The 27,565-nt window shown below is 44.7% G+C and overlaps 2 protein-coding genes across 4 annotated transcripts in view; one reads left to right on the forward strand and one right to left on the reverse strand.

Annotated features, from left to right (window-relative positions):
• Positions 1-5,656: 5,656 nt before the first annotated feature.
• On the forward strand, positions 5,657-11,756 carry TAF9B (TATA-box binding protein associated factor 9b). Its single transcript, XM_084640154.1, has 7 exons — positions 5,657-5,757; positions 6,006-6,087; positions 7,345-7,481; positions 7,564-7,698; positions 8,788-8,869; positions 9,656-9,769; positions 11,397-11,756. The coding sequence occupies exons 1-7, from the start codon at positions 5,707-5,709 to the stop codon at positions 11,561-11,563; spliced, it is 768 nt and encodes a 255-aa protein (XP_084496280.1). The 5' UTR covers positions 5,657-5,706; the 3' UTR covers positions 11,564-11,756.
• Positions 11,757-18,106: 6,350 nt separating this feature from the next.
• KIF4A (kinesin family member 4A) overlaps positions 18,107-27,565 on the reverse strand; it is a 40,781-nt gene continuing 31,322 nt past the window's right edge. For all 3 annotated transcript variants that reach the window (XM_084638226.1, XM_084638225.1, XM_084638224.1), the window contains exons 24-32: positions 27,026-27,155; positions 24,840-25,010; positions 24,073-24,180; positions 23,053-23,130; positions 22,848-22,949; positions 22,005-22,166; positions 20,324-20,443; positions 19,392-19,514; positions 18,107-18,912 (exon numbers count right to left, since the gene is read on the reverse strand). In XM_084638226.1, coding sequence (XP_084494352.1) covers positions 18,727-18,912; positions 19,392-19,514; positions 20,324-20,443; positions 22,005-22,166; positions 22,848-22,949; positions 23,053-23,130; positions 24,073-24,180; positions 24,840-25,010; positions 27,026-27,155 — 1,180 coding nt within the window. In that variant the 3' untranslated portion in view covers positions 18,107-18,726. The remainder of the gene's footprint in view (positions 18,913-19,391; positions 19,515-20,323; positions 20,444-22,004; positions 22,167-22,847; positions 22,950-23,052; positions 23,131-24,072; positions 24,181-24,839; positions 25,011-27,025; positions 27,156-27,565) is intronic.

Genomic DNA, 27,565 nt, shown 5'->3' on the forward strand with positions numbered 1-27,565 from the left:
GGGTGGGGTGGAGTCACATGAAGGGTCATGTGGGGAGGTCACGTCCCCTCCCTCGTGTCCCTCCCATGAGTGCAGTATCATCAAGAAATTATTTCTACTTGCACCACTGATGCAGAGGACAGATATTGATAGACATTTTCATTGACAAACTTAAAAATAACTCCTCCCAGTTGTACCATCTCCCATGCTGATTTCCATGCAGAAATCTGGGCATGGAGCACCCAGAGCTGCTCTCTCTACTTGGAGCTCCAGTGGAGGAGTGTCTGTATGGGGTTAAGGAGGCAATGGGAGAGAACAGATGCAGTATGAGAGCCAGATGGCTAATAGAGCTGCACTTGTGTGGTTGCTCATCAGGTGGTTGTTTCCATGCTTTGAAATGTCACACATCATTATCACATACGAGAACATTAATTTTGCAGTGAAATTAAAATGATGGCCACATGTGAGTGTTTTGACTCTCGGTGTTAACTTAAATTCCTTCCTACCTACCTTCCAAGCAACGTACATGCTAATCCACATTCTCTGAAGTTCAGTTCCTTGCTTTAACTTGGTTTTCAATGTCAAGAATACATTCCATAGCAAAAAACCTGTCATCAAGGCAGAACATCGTAAGGCTGTGAGTGCCAGTATCCTTTCATCTAGTGCAGAGGATGAAATGATGTGAGCCCAGGGCACAGGGATCTAACTGCAGATTGGTTTGCAAGATCAGGAACTATGGGCTTCATTCTACTTCCACTGAAATAATTGGGAGTTGCTACATTGACATCAATGAGAGTTGATGGTTTCAAACACTGGGTGGGAGGGGAAAAAGAGGGTAACAGCAATAAAATCATGATGTGGCTTTTGCTCCTAATGGTCGTCATGAGATTACGAACACAAAAATGTAATGCCTTAAGTACAGTTGTATTTTTCTCCTGTATAGCTGTTACAAAAAACACCCCTCAACATTTAATTTCAACATTTACAGCTGTTGCCATTATTAGTAATGACATATCATGTACTTCTGTAACACAGTGAAGACAAGAGAAGACAAGTGGATGGGTCACTACAAAAACTAAAAACTAATTTCCCCCTACTGTTACTCACACCTTCTTGTCAACTGTTTGAAATGAGCCACCCTGATTACCACTACAAAAGTGATTTTCTGTCCTGTTGATAATAGCCCATTTTAATTAAATTGTCTCATTAGAACTGACCCCCCACTTGGTAAGACAACTCCCATCTTTTCATGTACTGTTATATATATCTTCCTACTGTGTTTTCCACTCCATGCCTCTGAAGTGGGTTTTAGCCCACAAAAGCTTATGCCCAAATACATGTGTTTTCTCTAAGGTGCCACAAGTACTCCTTGTTGTTTTTGCTGATACAGACTAACATGGCTACCACTCTGAAACCTGTCACAAGTGATCCAGTAGTTAATGTGCTCACCTGGAACATTGGAGACCTGCTGTGTTCAAGTCCTTGCCTGCCACAGGCTGGCCTGTGTGACCTCAGGCTAGTTAACTAGTCTCTCTGTGCCTCAGTCCCCTCCGTAAGAATCATAAGGCTGGAAGGGACCTTGTGAGGTCAATTAATCCAGCTCCTGTGCTGAGATACAGCAGAGTAAACCTAGACTTTCCCAGACAGCTGTTTGTCTAACTTGTTCTTAAAAACCTCATCACAGGGATTCAACAACCTCCCTCAGAAGCCTATTCCAGTACTTAACTATCATTACAGTTAGAAAGTTTTTCCTAACATCTAACCTAAATCTACTTCACTGCAGATTAAACTGATTACTGTTTGTTCTGCGTTCAGTGCTGTGGAGAACAATTGATCACCGTCCTCTTTACAACAGCCCTTAACATAGGTGAAGATTATTAACAGGTTCCTCCTCACTCTTTTATAATTTTTGTTGCTCTCCCTGGGCTCTGTCCAATTTGGCCACATGTTGCCTAAAGTATGGTGCCCAGAACGGGAGACAGTATTTCAGCTGAGGCCTCACCAATGCTGAACAGATCATACCATATGCCTGTTAATATAGCCCAAAATGATACTAGCCTTTTTCGTAGCTGCATCACATGGTAGTCTCATAATCCATTTGTGATCCACTCTAACCCCCAGATCCTTTTCTGCACTATTTCTGCCTAGCCAGTTATTCCCCAGATATGGGGATAATAGTACTTCTCTACCTTATAGGGATGTTGTGAGTTGCTCAAATGCTACAGTAATGAGGTCAAATAAGTACCTAAGAGAGTACAGAAATGAGACATCCAGCCAGTTGTTAACAGGAAAATGTCTTCCTCAAAGTAAAGAAAAAAGCAAGCTGAGAAGGGCTGATCTATGGGGAAAAATGCACTCCATTTAGGGGAAATATGTCCCCAACCCTTCTTCCTGTTCAGAATCATTATCTGTGCTTCCCAGGAGACTGTGGCTTCAACTTGTGCTGAAATTTCACATGCTTGTTTGCTTTAGTATATAAATGAACAGACAGCAAGAGCTACATTATACAATATTCATGCTGTCTCCAGGATACAGCCTCTCTTTTTGTACCACTCACATTATTTTCCACAGCTAGTACATAATGTAAGTAAGTGGTAAAGGTGACTTTCATGGAAAATTAGAAGATAAATAAAACAGTTTTGGCTCATTTCTTCCATGGTGGTTCTTGCTTTCTTTCTTGTTAAATTAATATATGAGAAATTAACTAATACAACTAAGAGGCTGCAAATTCTATGAGAGAGATGGCCCTGTACAGAGCACCACAATGGCGTGCATGGCACCCCTCATCTTTAATATAGAGAGCTGCCTGGTCCGCTTAAATCCACAGAGTTAATAATGGAACCCTGCATGCTAGGATTCGTCATCTTCACAGAGCCTGACTCCATAGCAAGAGAAGAGGGTGGCAGTCTTCTCTATTGTCTGCATATTAGGTGTGGGCTTTGTTTTCTGGCCATGCTGTCAACTCGGAAAAGTTTGGAGCCTCAAATCCAAGTAGTTTTGTAGGGCAATATTGCTACCCCTTTTGACCTCTGTGGTTAACTAAAATTGGGGTTAAGTGGGTTGTTGCCATTAGGAGAAACTGATGATAAAGTCACATACGTTGTTGTTTCCCTGACCACAGTAGAAATCAAATGGCAGGAGACAGTTTCACAGTTCCAAGCCTCTTTCCAGCCAGCACTCCACCTAAAAACTCCCTCTCTAGGCTTTTGTCAGGGTCATGCTATGAGGGCTTCTCTTTTGTCTGAGGCTTCTTTGCTACTTCTCTGCATGCTCCTGTGGTGCTTCTGCCTTCTTTCACACACACACACACAAACACACAGCTGCAATCAATTCAATCCCCTGCCCTGTACTTACATTCAGCCCTTAGTGAAACTCCTCTGTCCACATAGTTCAGATTCCTGAATGGCTTTAAATGCAGCCTGTGCTTTGGGCAGTGGCAACTATTGTTTCAACTATCTCTAAAGAGTATTTAATTGTTCCCACATTTAGCCTGAAAGGAAGGCAGCCGCTCTGCCTACTATCTTCTACAAGCCTCTCCCTGCTTCCGCAGAATAACAACGTGATTTTAAAAACATAAGTAATTCTGTGCTTGTTTGCACAATGTTCTTCCAGCTTGCAATCCTTTCATAGTAATGCTGGTGTCAGGGTTCTGGAACGTAGATAGAGAGGTTAATGGAGTTTGCCCCACAGTGACCACAAGCCCCTAAATTGTCCCGGGGCAGCCCATCACCACACCACCTTGAATGGGTGGCTCCACAACAGCCCATACTGATCATGGATCACACTTATTCCACAGATGGTCCTGCCCTAAATTGCACTGCCTCTTGACAGTGACTTCGAGAAGTAGCAACCCCATCCCCCCAAATCACTTCCCCTCTGAGCTCCACACAATGATTTTCCCCTTCCCTCATTCTTTCAACAGTAATGTGGAGACAGGAGGACAAAGTCCACATGGTCCCATTCATCCCCCATGCCTCCAGAGAGGCTCTGTTGGTAACCCCCTCAAGATGGTGGTGAAACTTGGTCCATAGTTCCTACTGAATCATGCACAAAAGCAAAAATGTTTAAGTGTCCTGAACATTCTCAATCCTGCAAACATATGCTTAACTTTGCATGTGTTAGTGGTTCCACTGAAATCAACAAGACTACCCTCGTGCAAAAACTTATGCATAAGTATTTGGTGGATCAGTACCTAAGGTAAGTGAATCCACACAAGCCCACGCACATCTAGTTGCAAGATTTGGACCTATAAAGAGAAAGCCAAAAGGCAACAGGTAGAGATACACCATACACACAGAGTGATCAGAGCGGTGGCAGACATGTCATGTTACCTTGATTGTTTTTTTTTGTTTTAATTTTCTGAACTGCCCTTGCTGATAGGAATACATTTTTTAAAAAATCACTTTTTGCCTATTTTCTAATTTTTCAAGTGAATGCTTATTAATTGCCCTTGGCTGGTCCATATTTAACCTTTGCCCAATTCCTCTTTTAGAATTTCATTAATCACTGTTGTCTGTTGCATTTTATGATACTTTTGCCTATTTTCTAGCATATTTGCCAGAAGCTGGGAATGGGCGACAGGGGATGATCACTTGATGATTACCTCTTCTGTTCATTCAGCACCTGGCGTTGTCCACTCTCGGATAGATGGACCTTTGGTCTGACCCAGTATGGCCATTCTTATGTCAATTCATTTTATTCACCACCCTCGCCTTTTGTATGTGTGGGAGAGAGGAACAAAGAAAGGCAGGCATTTATTTGTGGTTTTATTTATTTTGCAGACCTCTGCCCACTTTTACTTTTTCCCGTAACAGTCTGTACGAGCGTCTCACTGCTCGGTAGGAATCCTGCCCCTCCTCTAACTCCCCCAAACTCATGTCATCTAGCACTGCCAACTCTTGTGCTTTTATAGCAAATCATATGATTGTTGATATATTTCTGAAAGCCCCAGCTCCTGGAGGCATGTGATTAGGCTTTCGTTCAAAAAAAAAATACGTTTTTAGCCCTCCAGCCAGAGAAAAACTTGATTATGTCACACAAGAGCAGGGCAAAGGCTCAGGCACAGGAAGGCACATCAAATGAACCCTTCATTTACTAATTTTTAAGTACGATTTGGTGGGGCGCACTCGTTATTTTGATACACTTGGGGTCACCAACACTAGCCCCAACCGAGCAATAAAAACAGCCACGAGTCAGGCCCCCGGAAACCATGAGACTGGCTTTAAAAACAGCCACCCGGCTCTTTCCAAAGCCGAGCATTCGGGGCTCCCCGCCTGAGCCCTCAGCCCGCTCCGCGGCATCCCCCCGCCTGAGCCCTCAGCCCGCTCCGCGGCATCCCCCCGCCTGAGCCCTCAGCCCGCTCCGCGGCATCCCCCCGCCTGAGCCCTCAGCCCGCTCCGCGGCATCCCCCCGCCTGAGCCCTGCGCGCCACCAGGGCTGGACCCTCGCGTTCCAAGCAGCAGCAAGAGTTCCCGCGCTCGCGCGGCACCCCGGGGGCTGGGTCCGCGCGCCGCCCTGAGCAGCAGCAGAGGAGCACAGAGCGCAGACCCTGCCCGGCCTCTCCCGCACAGCCACGCCGAAAATGAGCTACTAGTCCCACCCTGACACTCCACTGCGCATGCCCAACAGCACCGTGCGGAGGCTCTTGCGCATGCTCACTAGCAAACGGGGGGGGGCGGGACTTCACACGGCAGCCCCGGAAATAAGCAGGTCAGCTGACCGGAAGCAATGGAGCAAAGCAAGATGGCGTCTCCCAAGAGCGCGCCTAAGGATGCTCAGGTAGCGGGGGGCTCCTAGTGGGGGCGTCGCGGGCCGGGCTGGGTGGAGATGCTCGGCGGGGCGGCTCCGGGGCGTCCTCGGTGCAGCGACTGGGTCCTGTGCTCGGCTGCTGCTGAGGCGAAGGGGCTCTGAGAAGCTGGGGGCGCTAGCCCCGGAGCACTGTGTGCCCAGCCCCTTGCGCCCTTGGCAGGGGGATGTTAGCGCCTGATCTAATGGACTCACGCTGTATTTCTCTTCCCCGAACGCAGGTTATGGCCCAGATCCTGAAGGACATGGGGATCACGGAGTATGAACCACGGGTTATCAATCAGATGTTGGAATTCGCCTACAGTAAGTTGTCAAAGTGCTACCTACAGAACATGCTGCGCTGCCTTTCCAGGTGTGACCTCCCCGAGGCGGTACCGGGCACCTCTCTCACACGGGCTATTGCAGAAGTGGCAGGGCTTCGGAGAGAGTCAGTGAGGATGATCAAAGACCTGGGAAAACTGGAGACCAATAGGAGGGACTGTTTGAGAAGTATGTAGAGTAATGAATGGTGTGGAGAAGGCAGATCAGGAGTGCCTGCCTGTCTTAGCATAAGAGAACAAGTGGATGTTCAATTAAATTAAAAAGTGGAAAATTCAAAACCAATAAAAGAAAATATGTTTGCACATGACTTGTAATTAAATTGTGGAATTAATTGCCACGGGAGATCATTGTGGTCAAGAACTTACCAAGATTCAGAAGGTGATTGCATATTTATAGGTATCGAAAGAATATCCAGAGTTATCAGTAATGACAATAAAACTGTAGGAAACAATAGTAAACCTTGTGTTTCAGGGCTTAAACCAATTTCTGATTAGCAGAGATCAGGATGATCTTATGTTATTGTCGGAAGCATCTAGTTCTGGATACTTGTAGACAACGTACTGGGCTAGGTGGACTGCTGGTCTGATCCAGTATGGCGGTTTCCATGTTCCTAACTCTCCAATATATGGCACAGAAAAAGAAAAGAAAAATTTGGATATTTAGAAGGTTTGTGGTGCGGTGTGTTGCTGCTGTAGAGTTTCACCTGTGGAATTTTTGGCTCCAATCTTAGCATGAGAACAAAAGTAAAAATGAGTCCATTGCAATTTAAAAAAAAAAATTATATGGAAAACCCACCACGTTATTTGGCACAATTTGCAAATGTTGCTGATGAGATGCCCTGGACTCTGGCACAGGTGGGAGTGATATTGTATGCTAGGTTTCATGTACATAAACAAATGCTTGATAGAAAAACTTGTACTGTCTTGCACAAGTCATTGCTATTAGCTTTTCAATGAGCACAATTGTTTTAAAAAAAATTTTTTTGAAGAAAAAGAGGAACTATTAGAAATAAAACTAGATGGGTACTAAGGGATTAATTTTTGTCACAATAAATGTATTGTTGATTGTGACGAGACAGATTCATCTTTTGTTTCGTGGAATGTGTATCAGGAAATAATGTTCTTTCATAGCTTCTAGAAAACCTGTAGAGTACATGAACTTTTACCAAATTTTTGTGAAGAGAAGTTGCTATTTTTTTAGACATGTGCATTGGGAGATATTCTGTTTTGTTCTTCGAAGGGTATGTGACTACTATATTGGAAGATGCAAAAATTTACTCAAGTCATGCTAAGAAGTCCAGTGTTGATGCAGATGATGTGAGACTAGCAATCCAGTGTCGAACAGACCAGTCATTTACCTCTCCTCCCCCAAGAGATGTAAGTAAAGCTTATTTAGAGAATCTTTATATAACAAAAGAACATGGGTATTGATAACTATTTCCCTTTTTCTCCCCCCTAGTTTTTGCTAGATATTGCAAGACAAAAGAATCAAACCCCACTGCCATTGATAAAGCCATATTCTGGACCCAGACTACCACCTGATAGATACTGTTTAACAGCTCCAAATTACAGACTTAAGTCCTTGCAAAAAAAGGTAAGAGTTTTATGAGCCAAATGGGATTTTTGTGTGATGATGACATTTTATTAAACAGGATGCTCAAATTATTCAGTTTTTCTCAAGGTACAAACATAGGTGCAAATACCAGTAGAGATCTTTGGGTGCTAAAGTATATGGAAATTATTTCTGGCAATTGCCAGAAATAATCTGCTGTTTGCAGATATTCTTTCCACCAATTTACCTTTTAATATTGTGTGTAAAAGAGGCTGTGTTGTTTAATGGTTAGCACAAAGGATTTCAGGTTAGGTGTATCCTGGTGGACCATTCAGTCAGCTCAGCTGGACTATTGGGTAAAAGGTACAAAGTCATTGAAAATCAGACACAGAATCTAAACAAAGCTTTCCTGGATAAATAAATGCTAAAGTGAAGACTTGTCCTTTGGTTAGATTGCTTTAGCCTATGCAAAATGACATACTATACTGAAAAAGCAAATCAAAGTAAATTGTATTGCTTCTTATTAATGTAATAGTAGTATTTGTTGGTCACGTATACTGTGAATAGTGCAATAATTTTCAGTATTACTCAAAACTAGCAATGCACTTTCATTATAAATGATTGGTTAGTATCTGTAACTACAATATTAAAATTGGTTAGTGCTATCACAATATTAAAACACTGCTATAACTGTAGCAACACTTCCCTTGTAAACACTATCCAGGTAACAAATTTCATCCTGAGCCAAAACAAAGTTTAGAAGGCCTTAGTCTGTAAGTGGTGTGTTTAAAATTAAATCTTTAATGTAATTTCTTTTACACTTGTATAACTCAAACAGCTTAAGTTTTTAAAAGATTCTGCACTTTGTGCATAAGCATGGTGGATTAGTGGTTCCACAAGGCATCTCTACTGAAATGTAGTTCACAGTGTGAGGAGTTTGAGAACTTCTGTCCCAGTGGGTAAATTCTGTGACATAAGTGTTGCATTGCAGTAGGCTGCGCATGATCACATGTTCATATTTTGTTACTCTTCCATGTTGCAGAGGATACATGTGTTATCACAGAAATAATCAATGGTTCTTAACACTGAAATGGTGGTTCTAATCTGAATGCATATATTCTCTATCTACAGGTCTCTTCCTCTGCGGGAAGAATAACAGTGCCCCGACTAAGTGTTGGTGCTGTAAGTAGTAGACCTAGCACGCCTACGTTAGGTAAGAGGGAACTCAGTTATGGTTTGCCATATTGACCTTGCTTAGAAAAAACTTTAAACTTATGGAACAGTTCTAAATTTTGAAGAATATTCTTGCCTGTTAAAAACCATCTTGGAGTATGTTTTTAAGGAACAGTAGATAACATCCAACTCACCATTTCAGTGAACTTTGATATCTTAACAACCTAATGAGTTTTTAGGAAAGTGCAATGGAAGTTAAATGAAAATAAGTTTCTCTCTAAGTTACCAAAGCTAGACCATTTTTATTTAGTATGTAGGAATGATAATACCATTCTTGTATTTCTGACCTGTTCTATAAAATGGAAACTGTGGCACTTTTTCAGGAGAGAAAAATGAATTAGTTGAATGACTTTTTAAAAAAGTTCAAACTACATTCTGAGGAGGGCTTACACCCTGAAGTATAGATTGAAACAGGTTTTTTACTGACTCAGCTATTTTGAACCAGAATTTAAGTTGGGCACATGCAATGATATACATGTAACCATGCATGTGCTTCTGGCCAGCTGGGAGTTTCACTGGTTGTGTTCATACTCAAATGTATGAAATGCTGCTGCACACAGCTTACTCTGCATATCTGGCCATTTGTTAGGATCTAGATCAAACCTAGCTATGAAGTATCAATGTATATTGATATTATTTAATAGTAATTTATCTCTTTTCTATATGAAAGTAGCAAGTTCAGTTTTTTTGAAGACATTTTATGTAATGTAAAGAGTTGTGTATTTGCCTGCACTGAGTCCTCTAATGAAATCGTTGTGTATTTCAGGAACTCCTTCAGCACAAACAGTAGCTGTTTCAACAAAAGTTGGCACTCCGGTATCACTGACAGGTCAAAGGTTCACTGTACAAATCCCATCCTCTCAGACAACAGTCAAATCAGGTATGGCATAAGTTACAAAACACCAATCTCTTGAGACCTACACCACTTCTTTAAAAGACCACATATATTGGTTTGTTTTTTTTCTTCTATTGAGGTGCAAGAGATCTGCATGGTGGATCTCGAGGTTCTAACCCTATTGATGACCCATGTGGTTAATGTGATACCACATGATGGAATTTGTTTCTTCCATTTTCTCTTTTAAAAACCTAGGAAGCTAGACACACATACACACACACACACACACACTTACTTACTTACTTAAGATTTAAAAGTCAAGCGCTCAAAAGGCATGAAATGCCAGAATTAAGCTTGTCTTTTCAACTTTATTTTGGTCCTCAATTCTTAGTCTTAACATAACCAGTACAAATGTACCAAAGCCATTGTTAGTCTTACTTAGCTATTGAAATAATTCACTTTCTGCTACTAAACAATTACAGATTCTCTTAATCAGTAAAATTGTCATAGATCCTACTTAGACAGACAGACAGACAGCACAAAACTTCCTTTAAGGACTAAGCCTGTTTAAAAACAAACGAACAAAAACAAGCAACCAGAGTTGTAGTTATGTTCCTGAAAAATGCTACTTTAAGCAAATCCAATTTCCCTATTAAACAAACAGTTTAATATTATACACAGCAGGGATGATTGTGAAGCTTGGTTGAGGTGGTGAAGTCAGAGGGTGGGATATTCCCCAGGGAATGCCTTACTGCTAAATGATGAACTAGCATTTGGCAGAGCTCTCAACGGTTAATACATTGTTGTTAATGTAGCCTCACAGTCTACAAGGCAGCACGAATGGAGGGAGACAGCACGGCAGAGAGAGGCGGACACACATTGTATGTGTGTGTGTGATGCGTATTGCCCCTTTAAGTACACAGACCCCATTCTAAGTTCATTGCCTTTTTAAGTAGATCAGCAAGTTGAGACAGCAGCTGCTGCCAAGAAGCTCCCTCTGTCCTGAGCCCTGTCATATCCCCCACTGCTCTGTGGAAATGGGGTAAATTAGCGGGGGTAGGGGAATACCCTGACTTTCTTCTCTTCTCCCCCTTCTCCTTGCACAGCAAGCAGGAGGCTCCTGGGAGCAGCTCCTAGGCAGAGGTCGGGAGCAGCTCCTAGGCAGTGGGGGGAGGGAGAGCTGAACTGCCTGTCAACTGGTAGCCTGCTGGGCTGCTGCTGTACAGGGAACTTAGGGGCTGCTGGTCCATCCTGGTTCCAAACTCCCACCAGCTAGCTCCAACAGGCTGCTCTTTCTGCAAGCAGTGGACAAAGCAAGCGGCTGTCAAACAACGTTATAAGGGAGCGTTGCACAGCTTTAAAGGAGCATGTTCTCTAATTGATCAGCAACGAAACAATGTTAACTGGGACAACTTTAAGTGAGGACTAGCAAAACCTGACAGAAACAATATAGCAAATTTCAATTTAAGCTTTGCAGCAAATCCACAATTATGTGATGGAAACTCCATTGAACATTATTGAAAATAAACAGGAATATTAGCATGCAGCACACCTTTCGCCTTTAGGATATTACATGTCCTATAATAGGAAACTATATTTTCATTAGCTTGAAATACTAACTATATTTTTGTGGCAATGGCAGCTAAAACACTTCTTTTCCTTTTAAATACAGCAACGCCTACTACCCCTACAGTTCAGAATGTTCTGATTAATCCTTCATTAATTGGATCAAAAAACATTCTGATTACTACAAATATGGTATCATCACAGAATGCAGCCAGTGAGGCAAATCCATTGAAAAGGAAGCATGAAGATGATGACGATTATGATAATTTGTAAAGGGATACAGTCCAGTCTCCATACTTTTTCAGAGGTGTGATTCATATTGAGTCTGATGCCAAGTTGGAACTTGCCAAAATGTTGTTCACAAATTGTGACAGAAAATGTGTAAATATTCAGAGTTAATGGAATCAGGAGAAGAATGATAGTGCCAGGATAACGATGCTGCAATAAAAGCTGTTTTTTAACCGTGTCTGTGATTCAGAATTGCTTTTGGGGCTCACTCACCATGATGTTCATTATTATTCAGGATTTCTGTCTTGTACCATAGTTATGTACATCTTTCCCTCTCCTCTTGAGTGTGTTGCTTGTAATTCAAATAGAAATGCTTGAAGTTTTGAAGAGTGCAGTTTCTGCCAGATGCTTTTCTTACTATACTGTCTAAGAGAATTTTTAAAAAGGAGTCAGAGGTAGGTGTAGACTTTGAAAGGACAATTTTTTTTTTTTTTTTACTAGGTTTGAAGTTGGTGTCAATTTTTAAATAACCAGAAAAAGTCTTGGTTTAGTTCTTGAGAACGTTCTTTTTCTGCTCCTGAGCTGCTACGCAGATTTCAGAGTAACAGCTGTGTTAGTCTGTATTTGCAAAAAGAAAAGGAGTACTTGTGGCACCTTAGAGACTAACCAATTTATTTGAGCATGAGGTTTCTCAGATTATTTACTTTAAAGGAGACATATTAGATCATAGAATATCAGGGTTGGAAGGGACCCCTGAAGGTCATCTAGTCCAACCCCCTGCTCGAAGCAGGACCAATTCCCAGTTAAATCATCCCAGCCAGGGCTTTGTCAAGCCTGACCTTAAAAACCTCTAAGGAAGGAGATTCTACCACCTCCCTAGGTAACGCATTCCAGTGTTTCACCACCCTCTTAGTGAAAAAGTTTTTCCTAATATCCAATCTAAACCTCCCCCACTGCAACTTGAGACCATTACTCCTCGTTCTGTCATCTGCTACCATTGAGAACAGGCTAGAGGCATCCTCTTCGGAACCCCCTTTCAGGTAGTTGAAAGCAGCTATCAAATCCCCCCTCATTCTTCTCTTCTGCAGGCTAAACAATCCCAGCTCCCTCAGCCTCTCCTCATAAGTCATGTGTTCTAGACCCCTAGTCATTTTTGTTGCCCTTCGCTGGACTCTCTCCAATTTATCCACATCCTTCTTGTAGTGTGGGGCCCAAAACTGGACACAGTACTCCAGATGAGGCCTCACCAATGTCGAATAGAGGGGAATGATCCCATCCCTCGATCTGCTCGCTATGCCCCTACTTATACATCCCAAAATGCCATTGGCCTTCTTGGCAACAAGGGCACACTGCTGACTCATATCCAGCTTCTCGTCCACTGTCACCCCTAGGTCCTTTTCCGCAGAACTGCTGCCTAGCCATTCAGTCCCTAGTCTGTAGCGGTGCATTGGATTCTTCCATCCTAAGTGCAGGACCCTGCACTTATCCTTATTGAACCTCATCAGATTTCTTTTGGCCCAATCCTCCAATTTGTCTAGGTCCTTCTGTATCCTATCCCTCCCCTCCAGCGTATCTACCACTCCTCCCAGTTCACTATCATCTGCAAATTTGCTGAGAGTGCAATCCACACCATCCTCCAGATCATTTATGAAGATATTGAACAAAACCGGCCCCAGGACCGACCCTTGGGACACTCCACTTGACACCAGCTGCCAACTAGACATGGAGCCATTGATCACTACCCGTTGAGCCCGACAATCTAGCCAGCTTTCTACCCACCTTATAGTGCATTCATCCAGCCCATACTTCCTTAACTTGCTGACAAGAATACTGCGGGAGACTGTGTCAAAAGCTTTGCTAAAGTCAAGAAACAATACATCCACTGCTTTCCCTTCATCCACAGAACCAGTAATCTCATCATAAAAGGCGATTAGATTAGTCAGGCATGACCTTCCCTTGGTGAATCCATGCTGGCTGTTCCTGATCACTTTCCTCTCATGCAAGTGCATCAGGATTGATTCTTTGAGGACCTGCTCCATGATTTTTCCAGGGACTGAGGTGAGGCTGACTGGCCTGTAGTTCCCAGGATCCTCCTTCTTCCCTTTTTTAAAGATTGGCACTACATTAGCCTTTTTCCAGTCATCCGGGACTTCCCCGGTTCGCCACGAGTTTTCAAAGATAATGGCCAATGGCTCTGCAATCACAGCCGCCAATTCCTTCAGCACTCTCGGATGCAACTCGTCCGGCCCCATGGACTTGTGCACGTCCAGCTTTTCTAAATAGTCCCTAACCACCTTTATCTCCACAGAGGGCTGGCCATCTTTTCCCCATTTTGTGATGCCCAGCGCAGAAGTCTGGGAGCTGACCTTATTAGTGAAGACAGAGGCAAAAAAAGCATTGAGTACATTAGCTTTTTCCACATCCTCTGTCACTAGGTTGCCTCCCTCATTCAGTAAGGGGCCCACACTTTCCTTGGCTTTCTTCTTGTTGCCAACATACCTGAAGAAACCCTTCTTGTTACTCTTGACATCTCTTGCTAGCTGCAGCTCCAGGTGCGATTTGGCCCTCCTGATTTCATTCCTACATGCCCGAGCAATATTTTTATACTCTTCCCTGGTCATATGACCAACTTCCACTTCTTGTGAGCTTCTTTTTTATGTTTAAGATCCGCTAGGATTTCACCATTAAGCCAAGCTGGTCGCCTGCCATATTTACTATTCTTTCGACTCATTGGGATGGTTTGTCCCTGTAACCTCAACAGGGATTCCTTGAAATACAGCCAGCTCTCCTGGACTCCTTTCCCCTTCAAGTTAGTCCCCCAGGGGATCCTGGCCATCCGTTCCCTGAGGGAGTCAAAGTCTGCTTTCCTGAAGTCCAGGGTCCGTATCCTGCTGCTTACCTTTCTTCCCTGCGTCAGGATCCTGAACTCAACCAACTCATGGTCACTGCCTCCCAGATTCCCATCCATTTTTGCTTCCCCCACTAATTCTACCCGGTTTGTGAGCAGCAGGTCAAGAAAAGCGCCCCCCCTAGTTGGCTCCTCTAGCACTTGCGCCAGGAAATTGTCCCCTACGCTTTCCAAAAACTTCCTGGATTGTCTGTGCACCGCTGTATTGCTCTCCCAGCAGATATCAGGAAAATTAAAGTTACCCATGAGAATCAGGGCATGCGATCTAGTAGCTTCCGTGAGCTGCCGGAAGAAAGCCTCATCTACCTCATCCCCCTGGTCCGGTGGTCTATAGCAGACTCCCACCACTACATCACTCTTGTTGCACACACTTCTAAACTTAATCCAGAGACACTCAGGTTTTTCTACAGTTTTGTACCGGAGCTCTGAGCAGTCATACTGCTCCCTTACATACAGTGCTACTCCCCCACCTTTTCTGCCCTGCCTGTCCTTCCTGAACAGTTTATAACCATCCATGACAGTACTCCAGTCATGTGAGTTATCCCACCAAGTCTCTGTTATTCCAATCACGTCATAGTTCCTTGACATCACCAGGACCTCCAGTTCTCCCTGCTTGTTTCCAAGGCTTTGTGCATTTGTATATAAGCACTTGAGATAACCTGTTGATCGCCCCTCATTCCCAGTATGAGGCAGGAGCCCTCCCCTCACAGACATTCCTGCCTGTGCTTCCTCCCGGTATCCCGCTTTCCCACTTACCTCAGGGCTTTGGTCTCCTTCCCCCGGTGAACCTAGTTTAAAGCCCTCCTCACTAGGTTAGCCAGACTGCTTGCAAAGATGCTCTTCCCTCTCTTTGTAAGATGGAGCCCGTCTCTGCCCAGCACTCCTCCTTCATGGAACACCATCCCATGGTCAAAGAATCCAAAGCCTTCTCTCCGACACCACCTGCGTAGCCATTCGTTGACTTCCACGATTCGACAGTCCCTACCCAGGCCTTTTCCTTTCACAGGGAGGATGGACGAGAACACCACTTGCGCCTCCAACTCCTTTATCCTTCTTCCCAGAGCCACGTAGTCCGCAGTGATCCGCTCAAGGTCATTCTTGGCAGTATCATTGGTGCCCACATGGAGAAGCAGGAAGGGGTAGCAATCCGAGGGCTTGATGAGTCTCGGCAGTCTCTGTCACATCGTGAATCTTAGCCCCTGGCAAGCAGCAGACTTCTCGGTTTTCCCGGTCAGGGCGGCAGATAGATGACTCAGTCCCCCGGAGGAGAGAGTCCCCGACTACCACCACCTGCCTTCTCCTCTTCAGATGAAGTGTTTTCATGCTATCCCAAATCTGGAATACCATAATTTACCTTATGGCATATTGTTTTTTAATATATCCTCTCATTCAACTGCAGCTGCCTATTAAGCATGTCTGTAGTGGTCCCTAGGTTGTGTTGATACATTGAATTTAGAACATCAGGGGCAGGAGATTAAAGGGAGTGGGGGAGTACATAATGTCAGGGTAGGCTCCCTCCCTCCCTGGCTGCACTGCCCCCCTCCCTCTGACCCCTCCCTGGCTCTGGAAAGTGGCCGGAACCAGGCGGCAGGGCAGTGGCACAGGGGTCTGTGTGTTGCCCTTGGAGCTTTGGGGGGAGGTACCTGGAAGAGTGGCCAGGGCAACACACAGACCCTCCAGTGTGCCGCTGCTCCCCCCACCCCCTGGGTTCTGGCCCCTTCACAGAGTGGTGTGGGGGCAGGCAGGCAGCCTGCCTTGCCCTCTGTGTGTGATGGGCTGGACCCAACCCCCTGCTCTGAGCCCCCTGTGGGGGCAGGGAAGGGGTGGAGTGGGTGGTCAGTGGTGCAGCCCTCAGGCTAATGTACTAGTCCTCATGTGGCCCTTGTGGTCATTTGAGTTTGAGACCCCTGTATTAGACCAACTGCTGTTGATGGAGAGAAGCTTCTGAGCTGTGCAGAGCTCTTCTCTCTTTCACCAGCTAAGGTAGTAGAGTAGATTTGTCTAAAGACAGTGAATGTGCAACTCACACTGTTTGAGTACCACTGGAAGTGGTGAGAATTAATATAGCAATACTGTGGTAGGTTATATGAAAACTTGCAAAAGAAGAATGTGCTACATTGGACTGAGCACTTTAGCCATTTTGAAAACAGGGCCTAGTCGCCTTTAGCAAATCATATGGGCTTTTACAAAATAGATTTCTGGTAGCTTCATAATTAAAGTGATTGTGGCTTGAAAGAAAATGGTACTCTGCAAGCAATAACTTGTGAGAGCTGAAATAGTTGACAGTGACAGTCCAATAAACTATATAAAGAAACTTATCCTGCATCTTCAGTTGGTGTAGTTCTTGGCTGATACTCAACGGGAGGGCTGTTTGTCCTAGTACACTGAGCAAGGCACACCATATGAAGTGGAGAGTCTCAGCATAGGAGCAATTAGATGCATACGATAGCTATTAACAAGTGCTTATGCAAGAAGCCACTGTGACCACTTTCAATAGTAGTAGCCAGTAGCATAGCTGCAGCATGCAGCAGTGGGAAATGCTGGAAGATCATTCCAATTGCTTTATTTAATGTTATGTCAGATCCTGTATTCCACAAGTCAGTGCTGTAAGCTAATTGCCCCTAGAAAGTAGTTTCTGGATTGCAGTTTTAACTCTACAGCCAGCTGAAAATTCATATCAACCAAGGAGTTGTTCCAAAGTGAAAGAAGGGTAGGGATGAAATTCAGGGTCTTCCTTAAAGTGGGGAAAACCTTGACATTTCAAAATGTACAAAGATGGGACTTGCAATTTGTGCAGATACCTGGGGAAAGAATTCAGTTACTAACTCAGACCCCTCCCCAGCTAGCAGCCCATCTGCAGTAGTTGAGGTTTTTTTTGCTACTGGTTATCACATGGCATATAGGTAGTCCTAATATACCATCCCCTCCATTTAAACACAGACCCCAAAAACAACTTTAACTGGTTTCAAGCCTGAGCTTAATATGATTTTTTTTTTTGCCCCCACTCCTCCCCTTCGAAAGCTGTTCCAGAACTTTGCTCCTCTGAACAAACGTGAGAAGTGAAACTACCACAGCAGAACTGCTAACTACTTGCAGAAGATGGGTTTTGGCTCACAAAGTTAACAGCCATCCACTCATTTACAACCACATGCCTTTAAAGGTACATTCTCCCCAAGGATAACTGTTTATTTGAGTCACTACAGTCATCCTCTAGCAAAGGAGCCATCTGTACATTAGATTAGCTAGAGCATGCTGCACTGCTTCAGCCTCAGGGGGCCCTGTAGTTTAGTTCCTGGCATGGACAACAGAAGAACCCAGTGTGCTGTAGTAAACAGGAACAAGTACAAATGGCAGTACTTTTTCCTTGTAGGTCAAGAGGAGGAGAGAGTTAGACAACGCCATTTGTGTTTCCTGTTCTTTCAAAGTATAGCATAGCTATTGAACACAATTCAGCCTAGCAGCAAGCCCTGTGCTTGGTTGGAGCAGTTGCTGGAAGTTTTACTAACTACATGCATTGCAGTACAATTGGGCATGTAGTCAGAGAAGAACTTTGATAGTTGCAGTTATCGCACTGACATGATCAAACCTCATTGTCTAGTCAGATCAACCTGGGTTAGGAAGTTACTGAGGTTCTGTGGAGTAGGTGCTGTTAGAATCGCTCAGAACATAATACACTAAGCTTATGCATTTTTGTACTTCTTTATTAAAGCTACAAAAATTTAAAAAAAGTTAAAATTACTAATATTCACAAAGACAAGGGCTAGTGAGAGTCATTTCATTAGTGAGGCACCAGTGGCCTAGAGGAAGCACACTCACTGACAAGTTTGCTGTGCTAGCTAGTTTTAAGACGACAAACAGTGCCCCACTAAGATAAAAGCACCATGAAGGCTCACATGGTAATTTGGGCAGGAATTCCTTTTTCTGCATTTGAAGAAAGGGCCCAGTGACCAGTGCATTCAAAATGATCTTTTAAGAGCAATGCAGGTAAAACTGTTCACAGTTCAGGATGCAGCTGGAATGCATGGACTAGATGAGTCTACTCTGCTCACTAAAATATTCCAAAGAGAAAGTAACACTTCCCTCCATTGTTCTGGTACAGCGAACATCTGCTCAGGCAGATCTAGACAAACAACCCAGGGAGAGCTGCCGTCCCATATCACGGCCAGCAGCTGAGACTTGTTCCTTCTGAAGTTTTATTTTGTAGCCATAGATCCTGTTAATCATTTAAGAGTTAGTGTCTGAGGTGGGAAAGGAAGTGCAACATGGTAACATTAAAAGTCACAGGTCGTCTCCCTTGCCCTCAGTTGTCCTCCTCTTTGATGGGGGTACAGCCGGAGAAGAAGCTGGTGTTACTACTCAACATTCGCTTTTTCTTCTTTACTAGTGGTAGTTGGTTCTCCTGGAACTCTACATCTCCATTAATTAAGAGTGCAGCTGTGTTGGCCTTCTTGACAAACACATCTTGCTCAGTGATCTCTTTCAGGACCTGGTAAGAAAATGAGGCTATTAGCTTGAGTTGCCACAGCACTCAAAGAAACCAGCTAACCCTCCCTGAGTCTTGAAGACCTCCACAATTGCAAGCTGCCTTTCCCCAGTCACGAACGGTAATTCACAAAAGCTACTCTATTTTCTGTACGTGTCAAAACTCTGAAGACATTTATAAAATGGGGCAGAAAAGTTGGGTGGGAGGGAGCAGAATCCAGTGTACTTAGTTGGCATAAGGACATGGAATCAATTAGGGTGAGGTTGAACCAGGTAAAGGGCCAACATGTCAATGGCTTATTTGATAGCAAAATGGTCTAATTCCCCCAGGCTACTCAGAAGGTCGGGGAGAAGCAAGAGGCAGTGAAATTGCCTCTCAATTTTCTCCTGATTTAGTGCCCACTCCTAGCCATGAACAAGATACAGCAGCCAGTGGCTGGAAATCATCAATTCCACCCAGGCTCCCCCATTTCTGATTTGTACCTTCTTGGTTGGAGTGATACATATTGGTTCAAAGAAGGTCTCCCCAGCAGTCACTTCCGTGGGATCTTCCAGTTTGAAGGATCCTTCAGAATCTCTTGTTTGATCCTCACTCATAGGACCATCCTGGGGACAAACATGCACATGAGCCTAGGCCAATGCTGCCCCATCAATAAATCTTATTCAGGAAATAGACTTATTTATGGATCCTAGTATTTTACTTCCCCTTGCTGTGAACAGCAACTCTAGAGAAAGTGGCGTGGGCACTAGAAGGCACATGTTATAAGGCAACTGGTTCTTCAAGGTGATAAGGGATCAAAAATCACCTAATTTTGCTTTCTAGGTAACCAGGATGGGAGGTCTGGAGCAGAGGCCTCCCAGTACCAGACTGCTAGTCAAACTCAAATGCAAAAGGCCGAGAGGGCTACTATTCGGAATCATAAATGAATCAGGATGATTTGTGAGGTAGCTAAAACCAGCTAAGTTCCTCTTCAGAGGTTTTTAAAAAGCCATGAATAAATGGAGTGGAGTAAGTTTTTTGTAGTTTGGACCAGAGGCACAAGTTCATGTCAATTACCAGGCAGAAGGGACTGCCATTACCTATCCCCTGAGAGGCATCTGCCAGGTTGCAGCAAGTTAGCCCAGAAGACTGGAGAGCAGTAGAAAGACTCCCACATTCATATTCTTGAATCCTGCAGGCTGGCAAAGCAGGTGGAGCTATTACCATGGTTAACATGGCAAGATGCACCAGGGGGATTATACTCAAATGACATTTACAATCGTTTCCAACATAGGTTGCCAAGTTGTATGTGTAGGCACCACTAGCTTGTGGATGCCCATGTTTGTCTTTCTGAATTAGATTATATGGAAGTTATTAGGTAGATGTTGGGTGCATCCAGCACCAAGGTCCAAGTGCCAAATGCAGTATTACTCACCAGCAGGCCAGAATCACGGTTTCTACATTTTGTTGCATCACAGTTACAGCCTGCAGTACAGCCTAGCTTCTGCTTCCTGCAGCCACACTGCCTGTTTCCACATCGGCCCCGGCAGGAACACTTAAGAGAAGAGAGCTCAATGTAATAACAGTTCCACTGCTGCTGGGCTGTGTCTAGATAGCCACAGCAGAGGGTCTTTACCAGTGCTAGTACTGGACACCAAATTGCAGAAACTACCATGACCCTCATCACCTCACTGCCACTCTATCCCCAGAAAAGAGATGCAAGTGATCCACTGAGCCATCTCCTGGAGTAGATGTTCATTCTGAATATTGGTGTTTCAGCACCACCACGATAACTTTCCATCACCTTGCCAGGTCAAATTCAAGCTTGAGACCTCTCCATGTTCCCATTACACATGCCAGCAACAGCCAGTCTCACTCACAGGTCTAAGTGCATGAAACTAGAGTCTCTCTCAGATAAAGCTAATGCACATCCCAGTTCAGAAGTAAAAGGGTTACATTGGTTTTGTGGCACAGTTTTAAATTCTAAGCCTGAAGTACAATCAGCCACTCTCACCCCTGCAATGGAGGTTCTGAAACTGCCTAGTTTTTAAATAAGGTTTGAGCACAGCAGTTCAGAATTACAAACTCCCTTTGATGCCAAGCAGCAGTTTCAATGTGGATGGCCCTCAACCCTTCAGGTCAGTTGAGCCTGCATGTAGCTTGCAGATGTGTCAGTATACATTTTACACAAGTGTATCTGTAAAAAAATAAAATAAAATAAAATAAAAAAAATAAAAATTTGAGGGAGAAGGCAGTCATAGGGGATCAGAGCGCTGGCTTTGGGGAAATTCAAGCTTAGAATGGCCCATTGGTTCTTACTGATTTAAGCGTTCAGCACATGCAAGTGCCATCCACACTGCCTCTCCCTCAAAAATCTTAGTGGAGAGCAAGAGCCTAAACAAGGTATCACTACGGGAACCAGGAAGGAAGGGAGAGTTCCCACAAAGTTTAACACTTCTCTCTACCTCCCAAATGCCATTCCTTAGTTGTATGCATGTGCTTCATTTGGTACCCATCACTGCTTGTGGAGAAAGCTGCATGGTACCAGTATCATCAATATTTTTGCCTCTTTATCATCTCCCACTCTATCTCACTCATCTTCTATTCTGTCCCCCTTTCCCTTCCTACATGTAGTGCTTAGTGTTCCATACTCATCTTCTCCCCACGGGGTCAGCAGCCCTGTACACATAGAAGCTGACTACTCAGCTTCTTTTGCATCACACGATAGCTGGGACCGTCTGCAGGAGGACTTTGCAATCCTAGCCAGTTTCTCTCTGGAACAGCCACATGCATGAGCATAGCAGTTCAGAGAGTTACAAACTCCTTTGATGTGCAGGAAGTACAGCTGCCCTGGAACACTTGCTACTTTTGCTGCTATCTGAAGTGTTCAGGTGGATGGCAGACAACAATCCATCCAAAGCACTACTGGCCACAACTAAATGCCCTCTTGTGCTGCTGGAGTAAATGGCTTTTGCTTCAGAATGCCAGCACAAACCCCACAGTTCAGCTGTGTTTCATTCTGTATGTGCTAGGCAGCATCATGACATATATAAGCGGCCCCCTCAGTCAGAGCTAGTAACCCAAGCCGGAGGCAGAGAAAGGTAACTGGATCATACCCCTGATAGGCTTTTCTTGGATCCTTTGGCTGCTTTTATTGGCACCCACTCTGCATCTTCCATCTCCCCTCCAGACTCCCCAGATTCAGAGAACAGCTCTTGCACATCCATTTCTGGTGTCTGTGCACGGGGTTTTGCAGTTGTCTGACGGCGAGTCTTTGGCTACAGATGGAAATTAGATGGTTTGAGACCTCCTAAGGAATGTGTCAGAATTTGGACTACTCCAGAGTCCCAGCAGCATATCACACCCAGCTTACTTGAACAGCCAAGAGAACTGCAGGACCAGAGAAGTGCCAAGTCATCAGGTTGGCAGGGATTCTTAACAGTTCAAAGCAGCAGCTGGTTTAGCCTGTTATCTTTAAAGTTTGCAGAACTTTGGTGCACTGCCCCATGCTACACAGCTATGACAAGTGATCCTAAACCACCACATTATTCCTAGTGGTTAGCATATTTGCAGGCCATACGTTATACTTGATTTCTAGTTTCTTGCTCCCTGGCTCAGCAAACACTGGCAGTGCTGCAGAGGAAGCAGCCTGCTTGCGAAGGTGGGGACAAGGCAAACTGTATCAACATACAAGGTGTGACAGCTTCCTTTAGACAGAAAAGGAGCAGCAGTGCCAACTGGTTCCAAAAGGATTCTAGTTCTTTACTAAAGAAGAGGATGGGGGAAATCCTTGGGGCCTGCCTAGGGCAGATGATGCATCTATCCCAGTCTTCAGAACAAAGAAGCTTAATAAACTCGGGTGTAAGAGGGAAGTTTGAAAGGTTTGTTAGCCAGTATCTTTATCCATACAGAGCCCGGTCACAGAGAAGTGTGGCAATTAGCAGTTGGCAGTTGTTTACCTTGGGTGGAATATAATCAAATGGAGAATCTGGGGACTGAGTCGGCATTTGCTGAATGTGTCGGAGCTTCTGTCCGCTGGCAATTTGGTGGAGTATTAATTTCTGTTAAAAAAGATGATGAATTTCACTGCATCATAAATAGCCAAAGCTAACAAATGCTGCCATCAATAAGGCGCCAGGTGGCTGTGCACACACTCTTCCCTACCTGTTTGAGGGACTCATTCTCCTGGAGAAGCTCTTGGTTCTTCTCACAAAGTTCCCTCATTTTCTCAAGCTCTTCATCCTGTTCTCAAGAAAGAATGAAATCTGTAGGGTTATTTAGGGTCTGAGAGATAGAAACTGCTTCCAAACTGCTGGCAACAGATCGTTCAAGTCAGGAGGAGGTCTTGCTCAATGCTTAGGAGTGCTCTGCTCCTCCACATCCGCAGAGGTGGCCTCCCCACCAATCTCCAACATGAGACTGGACCTTTAGTTTTGAGGTCAGGAGGAATACAAGCCTCACTTGTATTATTAATAACTTCCTCTGTCCTACCAAACAGGCCAATAGTTCCCTCTCCTCATGTTACAGTCTCCAAACTTTTAACACATTCCTTACCCATCAGGGACAATCTATGAGTTAGGCTAGGAAAGCTCTGCTTTAGTAGCTCGGACAAATCTCTCCTTCCCTAGCAATTTGCTATACTAAACTCTAGTAGCTTTGAGGGAGAGAATAGTGTATTCCACTGTTGTTTACTACTGTAGGGCCCACCCTGGAGCTGGTGCTTTTAACATTTCCACTGTTGGATCCCCCCCAAAGGCCCTTCATCACTGAAGGCAGACTGATGCTGCACTCAGCATGGAGCTAACAGTATTCCTTTGGTTGGCCTGAGCATGCAGAAAAGCAGCTGATGTGGGGCTTGTGGAAGCTGAACTGGTCTTTGAGGCAAGGCTGTTGTCACTTAGTTTGCTTCTTTCGAAGGAGCATTTACGAACACAGACGAGAGGCCCAATATTCCAGCCATCTACTAGCAACTACTCCAAGCAGTCTAGTCTACAGATGCAGAGCAGCATGAATAATTTCCATTGTTACTCAGCCACTCGGAAGCCCCGCTTCCAATGGCAAGGAGCTGGCATTGCGCCAGCAGGGGCAATGGGGGGATACCGACATATAAAAAGATCCTGCACCAGGGGACCCCTCCATAAAGAGGGAGCCTACCACAGCCGAGTCCACCTCCATCTAATCTACCTGGAACTTGAGCCGCTCAAGTAGCTGTTGCTCATGCTCTGTTAGAGAGTCCTCCAGCTTCTTCTCTGCTGCTTCTTTCTGCTGCAGTTGGCTAAGCAGGTACAGAACCTATAGGCAAAATTAACACAGCTTAGATGAAGAGGATGTAGACAGTGACAAAACATGCTTTTAAGGGATAAACCCTTAAGGCATGCCTGGCAGTCTTGACATTCTCAGTAGACCTGGAGGTTTTGGGGCAGCTGAAGAGATGGTGTGGTGAGCAATCTCTAGTAGGCAGACAAGTTGTAGAGACAAGCAAGCTAGTTCTTTGCCATCCACAGCATAAGAGTAGTCTGGGTCCACTTGAAAACACCACCATGTCTTCAGATGCAGCAAGTTTGTGCCTTGAATGGAGCTGAATAAAATGGTTCTGTTTTTACTTCAGCAAGACCATTTAGCACAATTAAAACTTTAGAAATGGAGGCCAGAAGACAGATGAGGGAGACTTCTTAAGGGATAATTACATCAGGTCTCCTGCCAGAGACCAATAAAGCCTCATGAAAATAGGGTTTGTTTGCTGGTTTTTGGTTTTTTTTTAAAATAAAAGACAGGTTGCAAATTGATTTTAATTTAACCCTTTTTCTCTTAAGGAAAGAGGTACTTGGATCTAGGTACTCTTTTGGGCAGACCTTTAGGAACCTTTTTGCAGAGAAGCTCCAAGACATTTGTTTAACTCCACGGAAGCCAAGCAGTGGTAATAATGGTGCTCCTTCACCTCTGGGTTTTACCTTTTCCTGATGTTGCTGCTCCTGCGTCACCAACTGACTTTGGAGCTCAGCCTCTATCTCTGCCACCTGGTTTCGCTCTTCAAGCAACATTTTCTGCATGTCTGCACAGTTAGCTTTGCTCTGTTCCAGGCTGCTGTGAAGTTTGCTTTCCTCCACTTTGGAGGAAACCAGCTGAAAGACATCAGTAAGGAGACTACTGGAGAAAATGGGTGCCACTCTCCACAGCCCATGAGTGGGACTGGACATCAGCAACAAGGGTGCTGGAGTCAAATTTAGAGCTAGACACACCTGAAAACCATCATCAGGTACCCCCCCGCGCACACACTTCACTATGGAAACAGATAGAATTGGCAGCAGTGACAACAGTTACTAGAATGACTCCACCATTGTCTATTACCTTTGTTTCTGCATTTCAGCATGCCATTGTCTTCCCCACTCCTCAGATATCTCTTGATCCCACCTACCTCATTTGTCTCCATTCTTCTTGGACTTAACATCTACTTCTCCTGCCTTGAGTTTCTAACTCTCTCCTTGATCCTCTACAAGTCTGGTTTCCTCCCCCTCCCTCCACTTCATCTATGCTTCCGTTATGAGTGGCCTTTCCTTGGCCAAATCTCTAGGTCTCTTCTGTTATCCTTCAAAGTTACCCACCGCACAGAAAGACAATTACTCTCTATCCTGACATTTATAGACTGTGCTTTTCATTGCTGACTACTCCTTCAGGGATGCTTTTTATGCTGTTTTCCCTCCTCCCTTGCACTCAGAGTACCCCCAGAGATTTGTCCTCTGCCCTCACTGCCCCTGGGCAAACTCATCTGATCACAAAGATGAGATTAGTGTCTCCAGGCCAGTGCCTCTACATTTCCTTCTAATTTTTTTGTGGATTTTTTTTTTTTTATTTTAAACCTTTCCTCCTGGGAGTCTCAATGCCAACTCAAAGCCATCTTCCCCATCTCCCAACTACAGACATTGCTAGTAAATTCCTGTTTCTCCACAACCCATGCTTCCAGTTTCTGGAAGTCCCAATCAGCCTTTGATTGTATCATACCTTTACTAATGCAACTTGCTCCTTTCTGGCTTTCTTTACACACATCATCCCTCACTCTTAACCTTCCAAAACTCCACAGCAGAAAGTCACATGCCTCACTCGTAGCTAGAGCCATGTTCAGCTCTTCCCTGAACACCATCATAGGCTCCCCCATACCTCCTGTGTCAAATTCAAGTTCTTCCCTTTCAAGGATGGTGTCTCCCCTCCCAACCCATTTGTCATAGATGCATCCTGTGTGTCTTTTCCCCACACTTCCTCCATGCTACACCCCAGGTCAGGAATCGCATTCTGACCCCATCCAGCATACCTCTTCCCTCTCTTTAGGCTGCCCATATAACCCACTTCAAGGAGACCAGTGGTTGTTTTAAAATGTTAAAACAACCATCTATGTAACCTTCAAAATGAATGCACAATTCACCCAATCGTCATCATGATCTTTTTATGACCCTTGTCCAGGGGTGAAAGTCAGTCTAGAAAAACTTCCCAGTACGGACCCTCCGGCCCCTGGAAGGGGTGGGGCCTTGGGTGGAAGGGGCGGGGCTGCGGGAGGTCAGAGCCAGCCCTGGCCCACCCTGTACCAGCAAGTGCCTCCTTCCCCCTCCCCGGGGTAACAGCGGCAGCAGGGCTCCGGCCATCACTACCACTCCAGGCCCTTTAAATTGTCCCCAGAGCCTGCTAGAGCCCTGGGGAAGCAGCGGCGGGGCTCCGGGGACGATTTAAAGGGCCCTGGGCTTTGGCCACCGCTACTGCCCCGGGCCCTTTAAATTGCTGCCCCAGCCCTGCCGCCACTACCCCAGGGCTCCAGCAGCAGGGCTCTGGCAGCAATTTAAAGGGCTGGGGGCTCTAGCTGCTGCTGGGAGCCGCAGGCCCTTTAAATTGCGCCTGGGGAAGGTGATCCACCCCGGTACAGCGCACCGGCTCTTGCCAGTACGCCGTACTGGGCATACTGGCTTACTTTCACCTCTGCCCTTGTCACAACCCCTTCCTGTCATGTATCACCACATTTGTCACTTCCTTCTATTCTTGTCCAACCCGAGATTATGAGCTCTTTGAGGCAGACATGTCTATGGTGAAAGCTAATAAATACAGTGTAGCAATCCCAAACAGATGGATGTGCCACAATGCAGAAAGAATTTACCTCTCCAATCAGGTATTTCAGGGCACATTTTGCCTCTAGAATAGTTGCAATAGTTTCCCAGCGTTGCTTCACCCGGTCTCCATTGTCGGCATCCAATAGCTTCTGCTGCAGATCTGCTATCTGGGCACTCCTTTGGAAACAAACACACATTTGAGCTCAAGGAAAAGAATTTGGAGTAGCTCTTGGATAACACTAATGTCATATTCCCAAAATATTACATTATGGAAAGCAACTTCAGTTAGTTAAAACTTGATTGTTTGCACAGTGGTGGGGTCTGCTGCAAAGCTGCATTGGTGGGTCAGCTGGAAATTCATTCTCCTGAATCTGTACCAAGCCACTGCTTCAGCATCATGCAAGTAGGGCTGTGCTACCATCTTTCAGATAAGCAAAACAGACATACATTTCTTTTGCATAAATAGTGTTCATAGCCCCAGTATCTTGGAAATTCTCACTGGATAGCTATATTCTGCTTGAAACTACACAGAACAGGTCAGTTGGGTTTCCTATTCTTCACTTCTCCCAGGTCTCACAGAATGGTTG

Source organism: Lepidochelys olivacea (assembly GCF_965140295.1).
Source record: "Lepidochelys olivacea isolate rLepOli2 genome assembly, chromosome: 9".
Lineage (NCBI taxonomy): Eukaryota > Metazoa > Chordata > Testudines > Cheloniidae > Lepidochelys > Lepidochelys olivacea.